Raw genomic sequence first — 19,778 nt, 5'->3', positions numbered from 1 at the left:
ATGCATTCTATATTTTGTAAATGTTTCAAAATGTGCATGTATTGCTTTTTATATTATTTTAAAATAAAGAAAAGTAACATCTGGCTACACTGATCATTTAATTTTTCCTTATGCTTAATTAAGCCTACAAAGAGGGCAAAGTGTAGGAAAATTGTAAGAGAAAAATGAAAGGAGATTGATGTGAGATCTAGAAAATGTGGAAAAAATAATAAAGAAAACTAAAACTCCAACAGAGAGCTAAACAATGAATTTAAAAGCATAAACATCTGCCTTATACTCCAGGGATGAATCAGACTACCTTAAAAAGAATAGGCATCATACCTTATGATCATTTTGGTCCTTGATTTCCCTGAAAAACCGAATATCTTTAATCAATCTGGATTTGATATGTTCATCATACATAAACTGGCTAAATATATAGAACTTCTTTTTCAAAAACTGGTAGGTGAAATTAACCTATAAAATTAAAATTCAAAAAATTGAAAAATATAAAAATTAATTCAAACCAATCTTACTGAATAACAGTTATCTAAAAGTACTATTAATAAAGTATAATTCACGTTTGATCTAAAATATTTAAATAAAGTTTTTTATTGCCCAAGTTTATAGAACATCCTATAAGTCCTTCTTACATATTATTATTAAAAAAAGAAAAAAAGAAAGAAAAAAATGGAAAATACTCTCATGATAGGACTAACAGTTGTGGTGAGAATCATAAAACCAGACCCAAGACCCTAATTTTTAAGCCATAAACCAGTCAGAAGTTCTATTAATATGCTCCTCCATCAATAAGATTACTTATTACTAATCTACAGGTCTAGAATGATACTAATGTAAGAAAAGATACTAAAGTAAGGAAGTAAACTTTCCTTAAGGAAGATACTAAACATTCAATTATATATCCATAAATATTTTTGAACACCTCTCAGACACAAGGCAACGTGGCTGCTCTCATACTAGACATCATCCTTGTCCTTAGGAAGTTTATATTCTAGCAGAGGCGACAGACAAGATTAAATAAATTATTAAATCTCAACTGCAATAATTTCTAAAAATGAGACGTGTGGGTGCTTTTGAGAATGAACAACAAAAGGCCCTGATCTAGACTCAGAAAATCCTAAGAAAGTGAGACCTGAGCTGAGATTAAAGTCAAAATATCATATAATTAATTCTAATCTATAGATGGAAATAGCGTAAGATTAATTCCAACCTGCAGATGGAAGCCCTAAACTCATGTCCATCCCCACCATTCTTGACTATTACTGAATACTTTGACAAATTTATGCCCTTTTTACTCAGTCTTCATTCACCCAGTTATAGAAATGGGTGCTTTCTCAAAACTTATCATGTGGCTTAAACACTGTACTCTCCTTGCTTTTCCTGTTTTTTGCTTTTTTTTAAATCTCCTTTGCAGTCTTTTTTAAATCCTTCTCACTCTTAGTAGTGGGTACCTCCACCACCCTCTGATTCTTATCCTTCTATGCTCATTTTATCACCGAAAGACATCAGTAACCAATTCTCATTAGTGTAATTAACTGATTAACATCTATATCCCTGTAACTACATTAACAGCAGGAAATGCCAAGGAAATGTGAAAAATGTTTTTCTCATCCTAGTGCCCAGCACAGTGCACGAGACACATAAGATACACTCACATTTGTTACATGAATATTTGATAGATGAGAGGTCAAGGAAGAGTTTATCCTCAAAAATTCAGTGTTTATTTATCCTCAAAGGTTCAGACATAATTTCTACATGGATGATTCTTTATTTTAAATTTAAAACTCTATCTACTACTCATTTCTATATTGGTAATCACTAAAATGGAGCTCCAATCATATCACTCATCAGCTCGAAAACTTCAATGCCTTCCCCATTGTATACTAAAATGAACCCAACTTAACTTTCCAGTCTTCTCCCTATTCCCCACTCCAAATTGTTTAATAATATTTTACTACCTAAGCCTTCACGTTCTTCTCCCCTTAAGGAGAAGTTAACTGTGCCCTGAAAACCAGGTAAATTCAAAGACTTCTATTTCCACAGAGGAAAAAATAGCATATGAGTTCAAAAGATTCCTTCAAGTGATTGCCCATTTCTAAGACAATTCAAAATATTTTTAAGTTCCTATTTATATGGACATCAAACAATTAGACATAAATGACATTAAATAAACTGCTATCAATAATTCACTTTCAAAGTAACTTTCAGAGAATACCAGAGAATCAACACAGATATGTGTGTGTGTGTGTGTGTGTGTGTGGGTGGGTGGGTGCGCGCGCGCTGAGATCCTCAGATCACCAATGCTATTTAAAATGATGGCTGAGATGGTAAGATATCCTGAAGTGTCTTTTGTATCACAGCTCCCATCACATCCAACACAATTTTAGTGCCAGATATTTTTAATTATCACCAACCAGAAAAAAATGGAAATTTCAGTAGAATATGAACTAGTAGTACATGTTTACCAGAGTATTCTATGAGAAAACCATCTTCCAAACTACTAAATTAAACAGGGATCTATTACCCACCCAACCCCCAAAGAAAGTTTCTTACTGTTGTATTCATGATTCCTGTGCCATGTGTTCGAATTGAATTAGCAATATGCCGGATATTAATAGTATTCAAATGTTTGTTATTGCTTGTTCGTTCAATAAAAATCTGCAACAAAATGAATTTATACTCAGTAACAACACAACCCATAGCAAACACTGGTCAGTTATCCAAAGAAAACTTTAGAATCTATTTCATTAAAGATAATTTAATTGAAAAGCCATTCAAGAAGACAGTACACACTATGTATCCGCAGTCTGAAAATTTGAAATCCAAAATGGTCCAATGAGCATTTCTTTTGAGTATTATGTTGGTGCTCAAAAAAGTTTAGGGCTTCAGAGTGTTACAGATTTTGGATTCTGAGATGAGGGATGCTAAATTGTTAAGTATAATGCAAATATTCCAAAATCCAAAAAAAATCTGAAATCCAAAACACTTCTTGTTCCAAAGATTTCAGATAAGGGATATTCAACCTGTACAATCAAAGCAAATGAATAAACAAAATCTTGAAACAATTATTTTATTTTACTAATTTTCACCTTTGAGAATCAATTCCTTCCCTCAGCCTTCCCACTATATATCCATGCACATTAAAAAATACCTGAAACCCACTCACCTGATTATTGAGATTATAGAGGTATCGAGACACAAATATATGAATGTTTCTCATAATTTCCAAAACATCAAGGCCCTGTAACACAATCCACACAGAAGTTCTATTAAGATTAATCAGTTAAACTTGTATCAATACAGTAACTAACTGATTATGTTACATTTCCTAAATTTTTAGGTTATTTTAAAGAACTCTATAAATTATAAAGTATGGCCAAAGGTCCTCTGACACATACAATGAGGATGGTCTTCTGGGGGAAGACTGGCTGTTTATAATTTTATCCCTTTTTGTAGACATGAACAGTTAAGTTTAAATATTCAAAGATCCATGACCCACAATCATTTCCCTACTATCCTTGAGAATATTTATCTTCCCAAGGATCCTCTCTACATCTTTTTTACAAAGTAAACTAACGGCCAGATTCTAAAAGACAGTCACGATGTACTGTAACATTTATAAAATACACACTATTTTTCGGGCACTCTGCAAGGTTCTCTACACCTATTTCTAAAAAATGAGGTATTATTCTTTTAAATTCCACAGGTGAAGAAAATGAAGCTAAGGGAATTTCCTGATGTCAAATAGCTAGAAGAGGCAGAACACTGGGATTTTAGAAAGTCTAATTCCAAGTTTTAATACTTCTTTTGATCACACCAGACCACTTTTAATGTACAAGTCATCTACTAAGAATCTTTGATTCTTGAGATATTATTCTAATACACAATGATATCATATAAATTGTTCTATAGTTTTTCTAATTAGGGCTCAAAGTAGCAACACAATACCTCTCCTTGATTGAGTTTGTATTTTAGCTTTTATCCTGCTCTAATCTAAAAACGTGTTTACACATTTTTTTCTCCCACTAGACTGTAAGTCCATGAACTGGGACTATTTCTATTCATCTTTGCATTCCTTCACCTAGTTTAATGCCTAGCATGCTCTCAATAAATACTAGATGTATAAATAAATGAATGAAAGGATATACAAACTGATCCCAGAAATAATCCCTACATGCAGCAGGATGTAGGAAAAATCATCATGATTCTCAAATTTTGGAACTGCATAAATGTTTTTTGGTAAATATTATCTGGATTATCTTAGAAAGAATTCCATGCAAATTAACTGATAACATAAACTTTTACTCTGTCATACTGTAAATTAGCTCATTGAATTAACAAAGCTAAATGCTTCTTTGTACTCCTCATTGTAAGTACAAACACATTTGTAATTAGATAAATTTAACCACTTTTCCTAAGATATTACAGTTTATATACTATGCCCAGGTTGAATATACTTAACTGCGACCTTGACTGAACTTCTTACAATTCTGCAGAGGTCACCTCACTATCCTAATGTTTCTGAAAAGTTGTATATAAATCTAAACGTATTTCAAATGCTCAACAGAAAGGCCAGGGTAAACAGGAAGCCTGTGGTAAATTCTTTCGTAAGGCAAATTAGCAGCATCGAATTTTTTACTCTTTCAAGTATGAGATTTTACATAACAAACATTTTCTTAAAAAATAAGATGTAAACAGAAAAGATGTCCTAAAGATACACTGTTATGCTACAGTCAAAATATGCTAGAAACATTTGATACTATACCTGTTCCAAAGTCTGACTAGGAAGATGTGCCTCTGTCATAACCAATCCATAACGCTGAGTAGCTAAATTTCTCATTTCACTGTAAGTGGCCCAGTCGTGAAGAGCCACTGTTGTTAGATTGTAGAAAGTCTTGTCTAGGTAGTGAGTTACATAAGCTACCAAAAAAAAATATACAAAACATTTTTAATTGATGAGACAGTACAAAGGGAAGAGAAATGAAACTAAAAAGGAAAAAACAACTTGTCTTTGAACATTAAATTTCCTTCTTTAAAATAAGGTGCTAGTAAATAAAAATAAGGAAATAAAAAGAAATTAAAGAATAAAAGAACACAAAAAAAGATACCCTCAAAATTTTATTTTGTTCCTTCAATAATTAGGGCTAAAAAAAATGTATATAATATGACTCTAAGAAGAAAAACAGAACACTCACCTCGAATGTCAATAAAACGATTGAAAAACCGAATTGGATTCAGAGAGAAAAAAAGGGCTAGGTCTTTCATGCCAACTTTGAAAGGGTTTCGGTCATCCAGCTTTAAATGAGTATGCACAGAAAGTCGCAGATCCTTCTCTATTTCTTTGCACAACTTGTCCAGTAAATGCTATTCACAAAAGATTTGATACTTTAAATTTTCAAAATGATACTCTAATTGTATTGTTTCCCTACATGTCTATGCTTTGACCTTTAGAGTTTTGTAAGTGCACTGCTGAAAAAAACTGACAAACTGATTTTTTTGTTAAAGAGTCTAAATACTCCACGGTATTTAAAAGAAAAGTCTTAGAGTATTGGGAAGTGAAAATAACTTTGTTCTCCATTTTAAATCAATAATTTGGCAGAGGGTGGTCAGAGAGCAGTTTTCTAAGCCTTTATTTTCATTAATACTTTAATATCCTTGAAAAGAAAATCAAAAGCTAATGATTGATGGCTTCATTATAAGGAAAATGAATATGCAACATAAACCATAACATTTATGAAAACCAGCAACAAAGGAGGAAAGATCACAAAAACATGCAAGAGAAGGAAAAAAAAAGCTTCTTTGTAATAATCATTTTTAAAAAATCACAAAATTCATTGTACTAAAGATAATGAAATTAATCATCTTTTCTGGTCTGCCAGAGTTCTAAATTACTGGCCAAGTATTTTATTTTCTAAATAAGAATATTTAAGAGATTATATAAAATTTTTTATAATTTCATCAAAGTTAAGTAGGTTTATATTGTGAAGTTTACTCCTTTTTAATTCCTCCCTCCAACAAAAATATTACTAGACAGAAATTTGAAGATATCACTGTTGGTAATACTTCACTAAAACAAAGAGGCATACTATACTGCACTCAAAAATTACTTTTGTTACACAAGTCTTTTAAATATATAATTTCCTCCCTTCACAAGCTCTCCAAATGAAACACAGTAAAATATTAATAGTTAAGTTACCTTAACTTTATACCATTAGCAGCACTCAACATTCAAACCCATTTTACATTTGCACGCTTTTAATAAAAAGAAATTTTAATTCAAATACAGTACACACTAAATTTAAAATTTCCAAATTTCTAGTCTAATTTCTAAATAAAAATTAGGAATTATAGATCAATTTAGCAAAACAGTGATACTGTAACCAAAAATAGTTCTTATTCTACATAGTGATTTATAAATAATTTTCACTCAGTGAAAATCTGCTTCAATCCAAAAATTTTTTCCAAATAAACTGTATTAAAAAAACGTTTTAAGCTTTTCAATCTCAAATATGGTGTTACCTCATTTAAAATTTCCATAATTTCCTTGTCATAGCAATCCAGAAGTCTCTCATAGGACTCTAAGTGCCTTGAATGCATCATAGCAGGTACACAGTCCCGTAAAGCACTGAACATATACTAAGAAGAAAATTAAAATGTACATGAATTTAGAAAAACCGGATCTCTAATCTAAACAATATTATAAAGGTTCATTATTTATCCTGAAAGAAAAAAACCTCAATCCGAAGATTTTTCCATAACTGTTTTACTCTCTTAAAAGAGCCTAAAGCATATACTTTAAATATACAAAATATTCACAAATGCTTTCCTATCTGTGCAAACACTTATTTCCATAAAGAAACAGAAAGATTTGAATAATGTATACTTTGCTAATGAGTATATGTCAGACTATGACATAAACTAAAATGAAGTGAAATGAGAATAATTAGGAATATGAAGAGAGAGGTTAACTATACTAATATTAACTTCATTAGTAGTTACATAAAATGTAACCACAGGCTAAACACTTACTGGATATGCACAGCATTTTACAGAACAGCATTAGCAGTCAATTTTAAAATAGTTTACACACCATCTATTTTAAAACTAAAATGGTTTATACAGTGACTAAAAAAATGATAGGTTTATTATTTACATTACTCCTTACTTACATGTAATCTGGCTGCATCAATGGCATTTTCATACACATCATCCAAATAAATTGGGAAGACAGCTCGATGCCAGTATAAAAAACAACAGTCACACTGTGTTTGGACTCTACAATGTAAAGTAGTAATTAATAAAGCCAAAACTGAAGAATCCCAAAGCAATATGAAAGGAATATTATATACTGTATTGGTAAGAATTCTGTCTTACTCATTTTGTATCCCCTATATCACTAAACCCAATTATTAGCACAGAAAAATCATAAAATAAATGTTATTCATATTGAACAAACAACACTCCAATATTTGACACTGTCAGAATTCTGAATATATGCTTTAGTTTCAAAGCACACTTGAAAAACAATACAGATAGAGGAGTTTGAAATAAATTCATTTTCAGTATTATTTGCTATGACTAGATTTACAAAACTTGGATCACATGCAACATTTTACCTGTCTCCAAGTTGGAAAGCAAAACCTTTTTAAAAACTGTGACCAAAAAACCAGTCACACTTAACCTGTCTATAATCTTTGCTAAGTGACTATTTCACACCTTATGGGGCAACAAAATGACCATTAGATATCTTACAATGAAGAAAGTTCAATATTTCTTCCAAGAATGGAAAGACAAATGCCACTAACTACAAAAATGTCAGCTTCTTAGAACAAAAAATATTAAATTATAAATATGAGCATCCAATGGAAATTGTGCTATAACCTTAATTCAGCTAGGAATCAAAATTCAGAAGATCCATCTTCACTTCAAAAAATTTATTGCTTAGTCAATAAAACAAAAACAAGCCACAAGTAGGTCTAAAAATAAGGCTTCCAAAAATTGGTGACTGGTTACTGACAATGTAATTCAGATTCATATCTCAAAATGAGAACACGATGTGTCATGGATCTCTAATTCTCTCACAAATAGATGAAAGCCTTGTCATAAAGCACCAATTTAAGTTCAGCAGAGAAACCCAACATAATAATCACAATATACATCAGAGCCTGCCATATGCTCTGAGGTTGCATTGCTTTTTTCCATGTGAGTTCTGCCAGAAGCTACATGCTTCCTGTACAAGCAAATCTAACTAAATATGATCCCTAGTCACAGTCTCACTTTGGTCACGCTAAAGAAGTTACAGAAAGGAACTAATGCTCTACCTGGATTTTATTTCTTCTCTTACTATGCTATAAAGAAAACCTATGTTTCTATTAGCCCTGTCTTTTCAGTAGCATTACATATCGCAGACCTACTCACCGTTCTCTAAGTTCACTGATGAGATCTAATTTTTTCATGACTACTTGAAGTGGAAAGAGTTCTTCATCTTTAAATGTTTTCTATCAGCAAGGAGGAAAAAAGAGAAGGTGCAGTCAAAGCAAAGATACAGATTTCTGGCCGGGTGCGGTGGCTCACGCCTGTAATCCTAGCACTCTGGGAGGCCGAGGTGGGCGGATCGTTTGAGCTCAGGAGTTCGAGACCAGCCTGAGCAAGAGCGAGACCCCATCTCTACTAAAAATAGAGAGAAATTATATGGACAGCTAAAAAATATATATAGAAAAAAAATTAGCCGGGCATGGTGGTGCATGCCTGTAGTCCCAACTACTTGGGAGGCTGAGACAGGAGGATCCCTTGAGCTCAGGAGTTTGAGGTTGCTGTGAGCTAGGCTGATGCCACGGCACTCACTCTAGCCTGGGCAACAAAGTGAGACTCTGTCTCAAAAAAAAAAAAAAAAGATACAGATTTCTTAGGTCAATTAACAGATGAACCATGACATCTCAGAACTCATTTTTCTTCCATATATAATAGCAAGACACCTACCATTTGTGTGCCAACACTTAGTGCCAAAGAAACAATAAGTCGTCGTTGCTTTGTGCTTGGTCCATTTAGAGTGTTTTCAGCCAAAACTAGAGCAGAGAGCACATCAAGACGCTGTTCACTGTATTTTTTGTCAGAAATTACTCTTTTCTTAAAGTTAAGAAAAAACAGGAAATTATTACCTTTGCTTCTAAGGGAAAAACAGACTCAGAAGAAAATCTTGTCAATTATCTTTTCCATGATTCAATTTAAGAGAGCATACACAAATACTCTCCCTGTTGAACTTCTGGTAACGTTTTATACTTTACTTCTGTAACATTATCTCTTAGCACTGTCAGAATAGCAAATGCATTCGATTTACTTTAAAATGTATATATTAATTTAATAAGAAATCATTTCCCCAAAAATGATGCATCAATTTCAAAAGTGCATACAATGTCATTTTTTAATAGAGGTGTATTAACGTATCACATGCTGCAATTTCAGAGTAAAGCTAACCCTGATAACCCTAAGTAAAAATCATAAAATAATGGAGATTAATGACCAAGAATATTATGTTTGAAGGAATGAAGTAAACAGACTAACCTAGAATATACACACAAAAAACAGAAGAACAAAAATGATAACATAATTATGCTGAATACAAAAGAATTTGCATACCTTGGCCACAGAAATAGAATTAAGAGCCTGATGTTGAAGGTGTTGTGTTATATGTGAAACTGAATCAGCCACAACCATGCTTCTTCTGTAGAACATATGCTCTATTGCCTAAAAGGAATCAGAAGTAATTTTGTGAAAATGAACTTAAAACATTTAGGCAAAATTATAAAAGAATATCTTCATAACTTCAGGCTAGGGAAGGAATTTGTAAATGAGACGTTAAAAGATTAATACAACTATATTAAAATTAAGAACTTCTGTTCATCAAAAGCCACTTATAAAGAGAATAAAAAGGTAAGCCAATGTATGAAAAGATATCTGCCACATACATGTGATTAGTGTTCAGGATATAAAAATACCCCAAATGAATGAAAGAGTTTTCGTTTTTTTTTTTTTTTTTTTTTAAAAAAAAGGACACAGTCCAATAGAAAACTGAACAAAAAGCATGAACAGATTTTTCACAAAAGAAGAAACCGTTAATTATATTGAAAAGCTATTTAACATCACTAATAATCAGAGGTTAAACATTAAAATCATAATCAAACCCAGCTATATCCATGAATTTACAAAAAAAACAACTGAAGCTTGACAATACCAGCGTTGACTAGCTGGAGAACAATGGAAAATCTAACATATTGTGGGAGGTATGTAAACTGATAAAACTATTTTGGAAAACAATTTCGCATCATCTTGAAAAAGTGAACACGTGCATAATGTACAACTCAGCAACCTACTTGTAGGTATATAACACTTTAGAAAAACTCTTACACAAGTACACCAAGAAACATTTACAAGAATGGCAGCAATCTTTATAACAGTAAAAACTGGAAACCACCCCAAAGCCCATCTACAGGAAAGCTACACCACAATGAAAATGAATGTATTACTATCACACCTACTCATCCCAACATGGATATGTTCAAATACAGAATTGTTGAGGAAAATGCAAAATGCTGAGGAAAAAAAGCAAGTCAAAAAATATATAAAATAGTACTCCATGGATATAATTTCAAAAACATATATAACATTGAATGATTTATAAATTCATCCATATGTGGTAAGCTAAAAGGAAAAACAAGGGAATGATAAGCATAAAATTCAGGACAGTAGTTTCCTCTGCAGGGGTCAGGTTGAGATACAATCAGGGAAGGACACACAGGGGGCTTTGAAAATATTGGTAACGTTCTATTTCTTAAGTGAAACTGAGGGTATTTATTATGTTTAAAAATATGCCTATATACTATATACATGTATCTATATACATACACATATATACACTTCTGTATTTATACTTGATTAAAAAATATAAGTGATAACAAATAATATCTCTAACAAATAATGTATCTTAAAGAAAGAAAGGTAGAAAATCCAAAGGCACAGTCTCCAAAAAAAGCTTCATTTCCTGAACATATCCAAAGTCCATTATTTGGCAAAATTTACAAATCTAAACTTCCATTTTTATAAAAGGTTAACTAGACTCTTCTTCCCACAAGGAGTTGGTTTTTTTTTTAATTTATACAGAATATGCTATGAAACGTTTCATTCTATTTCCATAATTGTAAGTCTTAATTCATCTGACTAGCTCTACAAGTAGCCTACTGTTCAAATCACAAGATTACAGCATTTTCTCAAAATTACAAAATAAATAGCTTCATGTTAACTAACCTCATATGCATGTGAACACTATAAAATAATAGATAAGTTGCATGAATAGTTTTTCAAACTCATGTAACAACATACTTTTAAAACTTTCATGAGTAAAACTTTACTAATAATACTGAAGCTAACTTTTCTATTTTCCTTCTTTTCCCTCTCTTCTAATAAAGTTTAAATATACTGGCCATTCATAAGTAGTTGCTCAGATATTTCTTTCAATGGCTAGTTTCTATAGTCAATAGAGAAAGAAGTACTTTCTCATAATATTTTATTTCCATATAAGATGTCAAATCTTACAAGACCATTGTAACTTAAGCCAAGGTCATTTCTCAATTATGATGGCAAGGTAAAATAATCTAAAACTTACCTTGAGAAGTTCAACAAGCCTGCACAATGCCTTAACTGAGGTCTTGGTCATTGGCTTTTGCATGGACATATAGAGATTCATTGTTGTCTTAATAATGGTACTAATACTATATGCATATAAAAAGCCCTTTAAAAGAAAATAAAACATTGATTATAATCACAAGGAAAGATTTCATTTCTTCAAGACTTCATTCTTTATGTAATAGCAGTTATTCCTCAACTGGCCAATAACTAATAGTTTCTAAAGTTCATTTTAAAGCCGGCTGTTAAGATTCTGAAATACTCTTCCTCACAGAGACAATGGTATATACATGGTGGTTAAGTTTCAAAGCAGCCCTTAAAACTTTATTTACCCTGTCACATACCAGAAGTTTAATACTACTGAAATTATAGTGTATAATCACGGTTAAAGAATCTTTCCATTAAAAAAAAAATAAAACCTTTGGAGAAACAATTTGAATGTCATAAAGGTATCTATTCATCCATATCTTACCCACCAGGGAATAAAGACTGCTGCCACTTAGGGCAAGGGCTGAGAACTCTAAGGAGCTAGGAACTGACAAATGAGAAGAGATCTGCTCTCTGCCCAATACAGATATGCAAAGGAATTTCTGAGTTCCCAGCTGATGTTCTCTTTCCTTTTCACGTAGACCAATCCCCACAATCCAAATCAGGCCTTCTCTCCTTCCAGCCCAGTGAGAACAGATCCTCCTCCCCCTTCAATTCATGAAGGAAACACAGGTCTTGTGAGGTTTTAAAACATCCCCAAAAAGACACAAGTACAGTTTAGCCATGAACCTAAACTACACTATTGTGGATACACTGAAGGAGGTGGGGCAGAAGCTATATGCCAGTGTTCCTCAACCTTTTTCTCCTGCTGCACCCTATGTGAGAAAGTCCTATCAGTAACAATGGCTCACTAAAGGAGACACTCAACATGGGGTGGGAGGTAGGAGATGAAGTGGCTCTGAACCACACACACGAGTTTCTCTGTGGTGAGGAGACATGCTAAATTAAGAGAAGAAATGAAAGAGAGGGTAGCATCCTAAAAAAGATGACAATAAGAATAATTCTTAGGGTACACAAGCAGAAAGTGCCACAAGTCTTAACTTGTTAGCTACAGGACTGTTACAACAGATGTTGCCCTAGTGCAGCTCTGGGAAAAGTTAAAAAGCAGAAACGAAAAACAGCAAAAATCTAACTCTAAGGCAGACAGAAAGCGGGATAGTGGGATTCTCTTTTTTAGAGGGAGCTTAAAGCAGCAGTCCCCAACTGGTTTCATGGAAAGCAATTTTTCCAGGGGCGGGAGTGGGGTTTCAGGATGATTCAAGCACATTACATTTATTGCACACTTTATTTCTATTATTATTACACTGTAATATATAATGAAATAATTATACAAACCTCTCTGCTAATGATAATCTGTATTTGCAGCAGCTTCCCGTGCTTAGCATCACCACCTCAGCTCCACCTCAGATCATCTGGCATTAGATTCTCATAAGGAGCGTGCAAAGTTTACAGTAGGGTTCACACTCCTATGAGAATCTAATGCTGCAGCTGATCTGACAGGAGGCAGAGCTTATGCAATGATGCCAACGATGGGGAGCAGCTGGAAATACAGATGAAGCTTCGCTGGCTGGCCCGTCACTCACCTCCTGCTGTGCAACCCAGTTCCTAACAGGCCATGGACCCATACTGGTCCTCGGCCCAGGTGTTGGGGACCGCAGGCTTAAAGTACAGAACTCCTGGGCCTATATCACCCCATTCCCAGATGACTATTAATTTGGGAAAAATATACATGAAGGATATATTTTAAAATCTAACCTAGGGGGAGGGGAAAGTCTCTGGTCTGTATCTGTTAATGACAGAATAAGTAATTTTTGGACCAACCTTCCCACTGAAAACAACTAGAAAATCTGGGCAAAACAAAGATTATCAGATTGGGGAAAAATATATGCACACATTAAATATTAAGAGACACATTAAATATAAACACACATTAAATATAAGAAGCCAGAAAAGCTGCAAGTAAAAGGACTAAAAAAGATACATTATGCAGATACTAAAAGAAAACTATTACAGTTACATTAACATAAGAAAAAGAGACCTACGACAAAAAAGCATTACTGGAGATAAAGAGGGACATTTCTTAATGATAAAAGGTTCAATTCTCTAGGAAGATATAACAATTCTAAATGTTATGTACGCAGCCCCAAAATATATAAAACTGACAGAACTAAAAGGGGAGACAAACCCACAATAGGAGATCCTAACACAACTCTCTTAGTAATTGACAGAAATCAGACTTCACAAATGTGATCCACTTGTCATATACAAACAACTACAACCACAAATGCAAATTATACATTCTTTTCAAGTGCATATGAAATGTTTATAAAAGCTGACCACAGGCTGGGGCATAAAGCAAATTTCAAAAAACTGAAATGATTTTATTATTGCTACAAATCAGTAACAAAAGTATAACTAGGAAATCCTCATATGTTTGGAAATTAAGTATGTTTCCAAAAACCCACAGATCAAATAATTTACAATAAAGTTTAATATTTTGAACTAAATGATAAAAATACAACACAGCAAAATTTATGAGATACGGCTAAATGTTTTGAAAGAAATGTAGATCTTTGAATGGGTATATTAGAAAATCTAAATATAAGTCACATAGATCTAAACATAACCAAATCAATTTGTTTTAAAAACAAAAACATATCCTATTTTTTGCCAGTTTTTTCCCAATGTAACTTCTATACATCAGATCAACAATGAAATGACTCCCCCAAATATTATATGATGTAACTACCTGTATAAAAACATTACATCTGTTGGTGAGGTCTTCAGCAAATTTATCCATTCTCTGCTCTTTAGATAAAATAGATTCCATTTTCATCATCCATGAGCTCACAAAGACGTAGTAAGACTGTACATCTCTAACAAAGCAAAATATTGGGGTTACTCAGAGCAGGAAAAAAAATAAACTTCCATTTCTTCATATTGACTGGAGTAAAATATTTCCTTGCAGTGCCATTTCATCTTTCTGGTTTTCAAAGATAGCTATCATATACACATGTTTACTTTACTCATTCAACAAATATTTACTGAGTACCTAAAAAGGCCACACACTGTTTCTCAGGTACAGGTACTGAGAACAAAACAGTGAAAGCAGCAGTAAACAAAGCAGACACAAATCCCTGCCCCCATGAAGCTTACATTCTAGAAAGGAAAAGTTGTACGATAAAGAAATCAATGATTAAAATGTTAAAATCATTAAAAGATGTCAGATCATACATGCTATGGAAGAAAATAAAGCAGAGAAAAGGGCTAAGGACTGGGATGTAGGCTCATTGACAAAGTGATTTTGAGCCAGGATTTGAAACAGATGAATCCATGCAAATATACAAGAGAATTCTAGGAAAGTGATAACAAATGCAAACACCCTAAGATAATTGGAAACGTGTCTGCCATGTTCAGGTAATAACAAAAAAGTCAGTGTGACTAGAGCACAGTGAGCAGGGATAAGAACAAAAAGGAGAGCAAGGGGTGTGGAACTGTGGGAATGGGAAAGGTGGGGAGAGAGAAAGGGACTTGTAGAAGGCCTTGTACAGAGATGCGAAGTCACTAGAGGGTCTGGGCAAAGTGACTTAATCTAACTTTGGTTTTAAGAGGATCTGCTGAGTTAAAAATAAACTCTTGAGGGGACAATGGTAAAAGCAGAAAAACCACCCAGGAAGTTACTGTAATAATGCAGGAGAAAAAGGATGACAACTTGAACCAAAACAGGAATAGAAGTGGTCAGAATCTGAATATAAAAGCTAACAGTTATTGAATGCTTACCATATGCCAGCCACTGTTCTAAACACTTTACACAAATTAACTCATTCTACCCTCACATTACCCTTAGGAAGTAGGTATCATGATCTAAACACAAGGAAACTGCCACGCAGAGAAGTTAAGCAGGTATTAAGATTCAAGTCCAAATCTAGGAAGCTTTCCTATCCTGGAAAGACTAAATCAATAAAAAGATGTAATTCTCTCTACTATTCAGAATGATTACAAATGCTAAATCAGTCTATCAGTGTATCTCAACTCAGACAATCTTACTCAAGATGGGAATTTTTAATACCCACGAGCTGTTTACACTATACGTTTTTCCCTATAAAAAACTTGGTGTGCAAAAAATGTACAATTCTCCTTTATGGAATTTGACATTATCAATTCTTTTTAAAACCTTCTTCACCAAGGATAAAGAAATGTCCCAATACTGTCAATCAGAATCAGCTAGAACAGCAGTCCCCAATCTTTTTGGCACCAGGGACTGGTTTCATGGAAGACAGTATTTCCACTGACAGGCCGGGGTGGGGGGATGGTTTCAGGATGATTCAAGTGGATTACATTTACTGTGCAGTCAAACCTCTCTGCTCATGATAATTTGTATTTGCAGCCGCTTCCCAGCACTAGCATCACCTCAGCTTCACCTCAGATCATCAGGCTTTAGAGTCTCATAAGGAGCGCACGACCTAGATCCCCTGCATGAGCAGTTTACAGTAGGGTTCATGCTCCTATGAGAATCTAATGCCACCCATGATCTAACAGGAGGCAGAGTTTATGCAGTTACGTGAGCAATAGGGAGCAGCTGTAAATACAGATGAAACTGCATTGGCTGGCCCGCCACTCACCTCCGACTATGCAGACCGATTTCTAACAGGCCATGGACAGGTACTGGTCCGTGTCCCAGGGGTTGGGGACCAAAGAGCTAGAGGACAGCTATTCAGGGCAAGGGACTGAAGATAGCCATTTGATGAAGTACACAATTCCACACTGAGGTTGGCGGGCTAGCCTTTTGCTGGACAATCTGTCAGTCTTAAGAACTCAGTCTGAAAAGGGATAATGTTACAATCTCTAGTAAGTGTGACTTAGGGAAGCTGAAATCCTAGCACAAAATCTGAGAAAAATGAATTCCATTAGACGAAAGACATCAGTATTTGTACTTGTGGCTTTCCTTCAAATGGTGCTGAAATATATTATCTGACTTGTGGATAATTTGATTCAAAAGTCTGAAACAGAGAGCAGGGTCCAAGAGCAATGCCTCTGCTTTTGAGATCAGGATTCAGCAGGGATACAATAACCAGGAAGGGACAGACCAGTCACGTACAAGGAGCAGAGAAAGAGACCTAAACTATAGAATTCTCCTGATAGCAACCATGTCAATAACATTATGAAGTAGGCAATGATACACAGTAAAGAGCATCTGGCCAGCTTTAGATCAGACTATGTAGGATAAAGCACAGGGTGTTTTTCTATTCTATCTTAGCCTATCTTACTTCCACCCATCACTCTTTGATCATATCCAGGTGCCAGATGATCTTTTACTTACTTATTACTGAATTATTACTTATTACTGAATTCATCTTACATAAAAATGAAACTCCTTCAAGTTTAAAACAGCAAATTAATTGACAAACAGTATAAAAATGGCCAACGGTCCTATCAGATTATCAGCTTCATTTCAAAGGGAAACAGGAAAAGCACCAAGAAAAAATAACTCTCCTGCCCCCCAAAAAACTATGTCAACACCTGTATATCAATCTGGGAGACTGAAACAAAAGTTCAGACTTCTATCCTCTAAAGGCAGTATTTTCCTGTGTCAAATGGTTGTGAATGAAAAGCGAAACTCAGCAACCCACAAACCTTGGACCCCAGGCAAGGAGGTGGTTGGGGTAGTGGCCATGTAGGGTCTGACGTATAGTGTAGGGACAGGGAAACTCTCCCCTACTGTTCCCTGTTCACTTACTATACTCTGGAGCCTGACTCTGGGATAGCTTTTAGTCAGCCCTTCCAGTTTCTCTAAAATGTTGGGACAAAACTCATGCTGGTCACAACATCTTCCCTCTCCTGAGTTTTACTTTAGTGGAGTTAGTTTTAGGTTTCTTTGACAGAATTACAAGGAAAATGAAAAACATAACTGTCTTCTTCAGCTCCATGGAGCTCTATAATAATTGTATAGGTATACCTCTGGAATCAAAAAAACTTAGAAACAAAATTTTTTCATGTGAGGGATCTTTGAAAGTCAACTTATTCAATCTTTCACCTAACAGGACTCACTTCCCACAGCATCTTAGACTGATGGTCATCTATATTTCAGCTACACAGCTCTAGTGAAGGAGGTGCATTACTTCAGAGCAGTCTACTCAATGCTACCTGCTGCAGAGGCTCTAGGATAGAACTGGCAACCAGTTTGAATCCCCTCTTTGACACATTTAGCTGTGTGACCCGGCAAAATTCATTTCTCTAAGGCTCATTTTCCTTATCTTAAAATGAGATAAGAGTAGTAGTTAACAGCTAGGGCTCTAGAGTTGGACGGCCCAGCTCTGGCCACCTGAGTTATTTAATCTCTGTACTTCAGTTGTCTCATCTATAAAATGGCAATAATGACAGTATCTACTTCACAGGATTCTCTGATAATTAAAGGAGATGATAACATGTGAAGTGTCTGGAATAGTTATTGGCTTAGAGTAAGCACTCTATAAACATTGGCTGTTATCTCTATTATTTCCCATAATAAGATTACGTTATAAGGTTTACATGAGACAATGTAGTATATTTAAAGCCTGCCTGCTATAGAGTTAAGAGCTCCATAAGCTGGCATTATTATTACTGTTATCTTCATCTTTTGGTTTTAGTTCATCCTTCTAGAGCCACAGAAATCAAGTCTGTTTCCTCCTCAATCTGAACACCCCTCAGATATTTAAAGAAACCCACCATATCCTTTCTCGGACTTCTCTTAAAAGACTTAACTATATAGAGACTCATGAAGAGAAGACTTAAACGAAAAGGCACAGTTCTCAGACCATCTGACACACTGATCAGCTGCATCTAGGGAGTTGCAGTTTGTGGACCTCTTAAAACATGGTATCACCAAACACACCTATGATCTGACCAGTAAGAATTCAACGGAACTATCAATTCCCATGGCTCACATACGGGTTGAGTGTCCCTTATCTGAAATGCTTGGTATAAGTAAGAAGTGTTTCAGATTTGGGTTTTTTTTTAGATTTTGGAATATGTACATCGTATACTTAACAGCTCAGCATCCCTAATCTGAACCCCAAAACTCAGAATGCTCGAAAGAGCATTTCCTTTGGACGTCATGTCAATACTCAAAAAGTTTCAGATTCTGAAGCATTTCAGATTTTCAGATTAGAGATACTCAACCTGTATAATAACTACTAGTTATAACTAGGTGCAGTTATCAACATAACCTAAGTAAATATTGGCATTTTGAACAACTGCATCACACTGTTAAAGAATATTAAGGGCTGGGCACGGTGGCTCACTCCTGTAATCCTAGCATTCTGGGAGGCCAAGGCAGGAGGATCGCTCGAGGTCAGGAGTTCAAGACCAGCATGAGCAACAGCGAGACCCCGTCTCTACTGAAAAATAGAAAGAAATTAGCTGGACAACTAAATATATATTTAAAAAAAAAAAACAGCTGGCCATGGTGGCGCATGCCTGTAGTCCCAGCTACTCGGGAGGCTGAGACAGGAGGATTGCTTAAGCCCAGGAGTTTGAGGTTGCTATAAGCTAGGCTGACACCACAGCACTCTAGCCAGGGCAAAAAGAGTGAGACTCTGTCTCCAAAAAAAAAAAAGAATATTAAGTTTCTAAGAACTAAAATACCCACATCTTTTTTTCACTTACTGCTATTAAACTTGATCCCTGTCTCTCCATTCTATATTACTGAATTCATCTCTTTAATCACAAATCTTTGCCTTTATGTGTCCTCAGTTCTTTTTTAGAATATACCATAGAGCTCTGAAATCTCTGCGATGAGCAGGCCTGCCTGAAATGTTTGCAGTTTTCCACTGACTTTAATCACAGGAATGGGGACACTAAACATGCTTTAGGGGCTCTCCCATATTCCAGACATACTACTCCTTCCTCCAATGTGTAGCAGTGGCCCGATTCCCCTTGATAGTCAGGATCAACAGAAAGTTGGTAAGTATCCCCATTATGCCTTTGACCACATCACAGACAAAACCTGTGACTAGCACAGGGCCAGTGGCAGAGACCTGTGCCACTTCACTCAAAATCTTCACCCAGGTTAA

At 34.7% G+C, this 19,778-nt stretch overlaps 1 protein-coding gene across 2 annotated transcripts in view; it reads right to left on the bottom strand.

Annotated features, from left to right (window-relative positions):
• Nucleotides 1–19,778, bottom strand: part of WASHC4 (WASH complex subunit 4) — a 58,784-nt gene that overhangs the window by 17,502 nt on the left and 21,504 nt on the right. Inside the window, exons 14-25 of one of the 2 annotated variants that reach the window (XM_069491667.1) lie at nucleotides 14,474–14,603; nucleotides 11,660–11,785; nucleotides 9,637–9,744; nucleotides 8,980–9,126; nucleotides 8,419–8,498; nucleotides 7,170–7,275; nucleotides 6,520–6,636; nucleotides 5,196–5,364; nucleotides 4,766–4,920; nucleotides 3,167–3,241; nucleotides 2,554–2,658; nucleotides 322–456 (exon numbers count right to left, since the gene is read on the bottom strand). In XM_069491667.1, the coding sequence (XP_069347768.1) occupies nucleotides 322–456; nucleotides 2,554–2,658; nucleotides 3,167–3,241; nucleotides 4,766–4,920; nucleotides 5,196–5,364; nucleotides 6,520–6,636; nucleotides 7,170–7,275; nucleotides 8,419–8,498; nucleotides 8,980–9,126; nucleotides 9,637–9,744; nucleotides 11,660–11,785; nucleotides 14,474–14,603 (1,453 nt within the window). The remainder of the gene's footprint in view (nucleotides 1–321; nucleotides 457–2,553; nucleotides 2,659–3,166; nucleotides 3,242–4,765; nucleotides 4,921–5,195; nucleotides 5,365–6,519; nucleotides 6,637–7,169; nucleotides 7,276–8,418; nucleotides 8,499–8,979; nucleotides 9,127–9,636; nucleotides 9,745–11,659; nucleotides 11,786–14,473; nucleotides 14,604–19,778) is intronic. The other variant, XM_069491668.1, reaches the window with a different exon arrangement.

This window comes from Eulemur rufifrons, chromosome 16 (assembly GCF_041146395.1).
Source record: "Eulemur rufifrons isolate Redbay chromosome 16, OSU_ERuf_1, whole genome shotgun sequence".
NCBI classification, from domain to species: Eukaryota; Metazoa; Chordata; class Mammalia; order Primates; family Lemuridae; genus Eulemur; species Eulemur rufifrons.
Note: the sequence above shows the minus strand (reverse complement) of the source record. Positions and strands in the feature narration are given on the sequence as shown.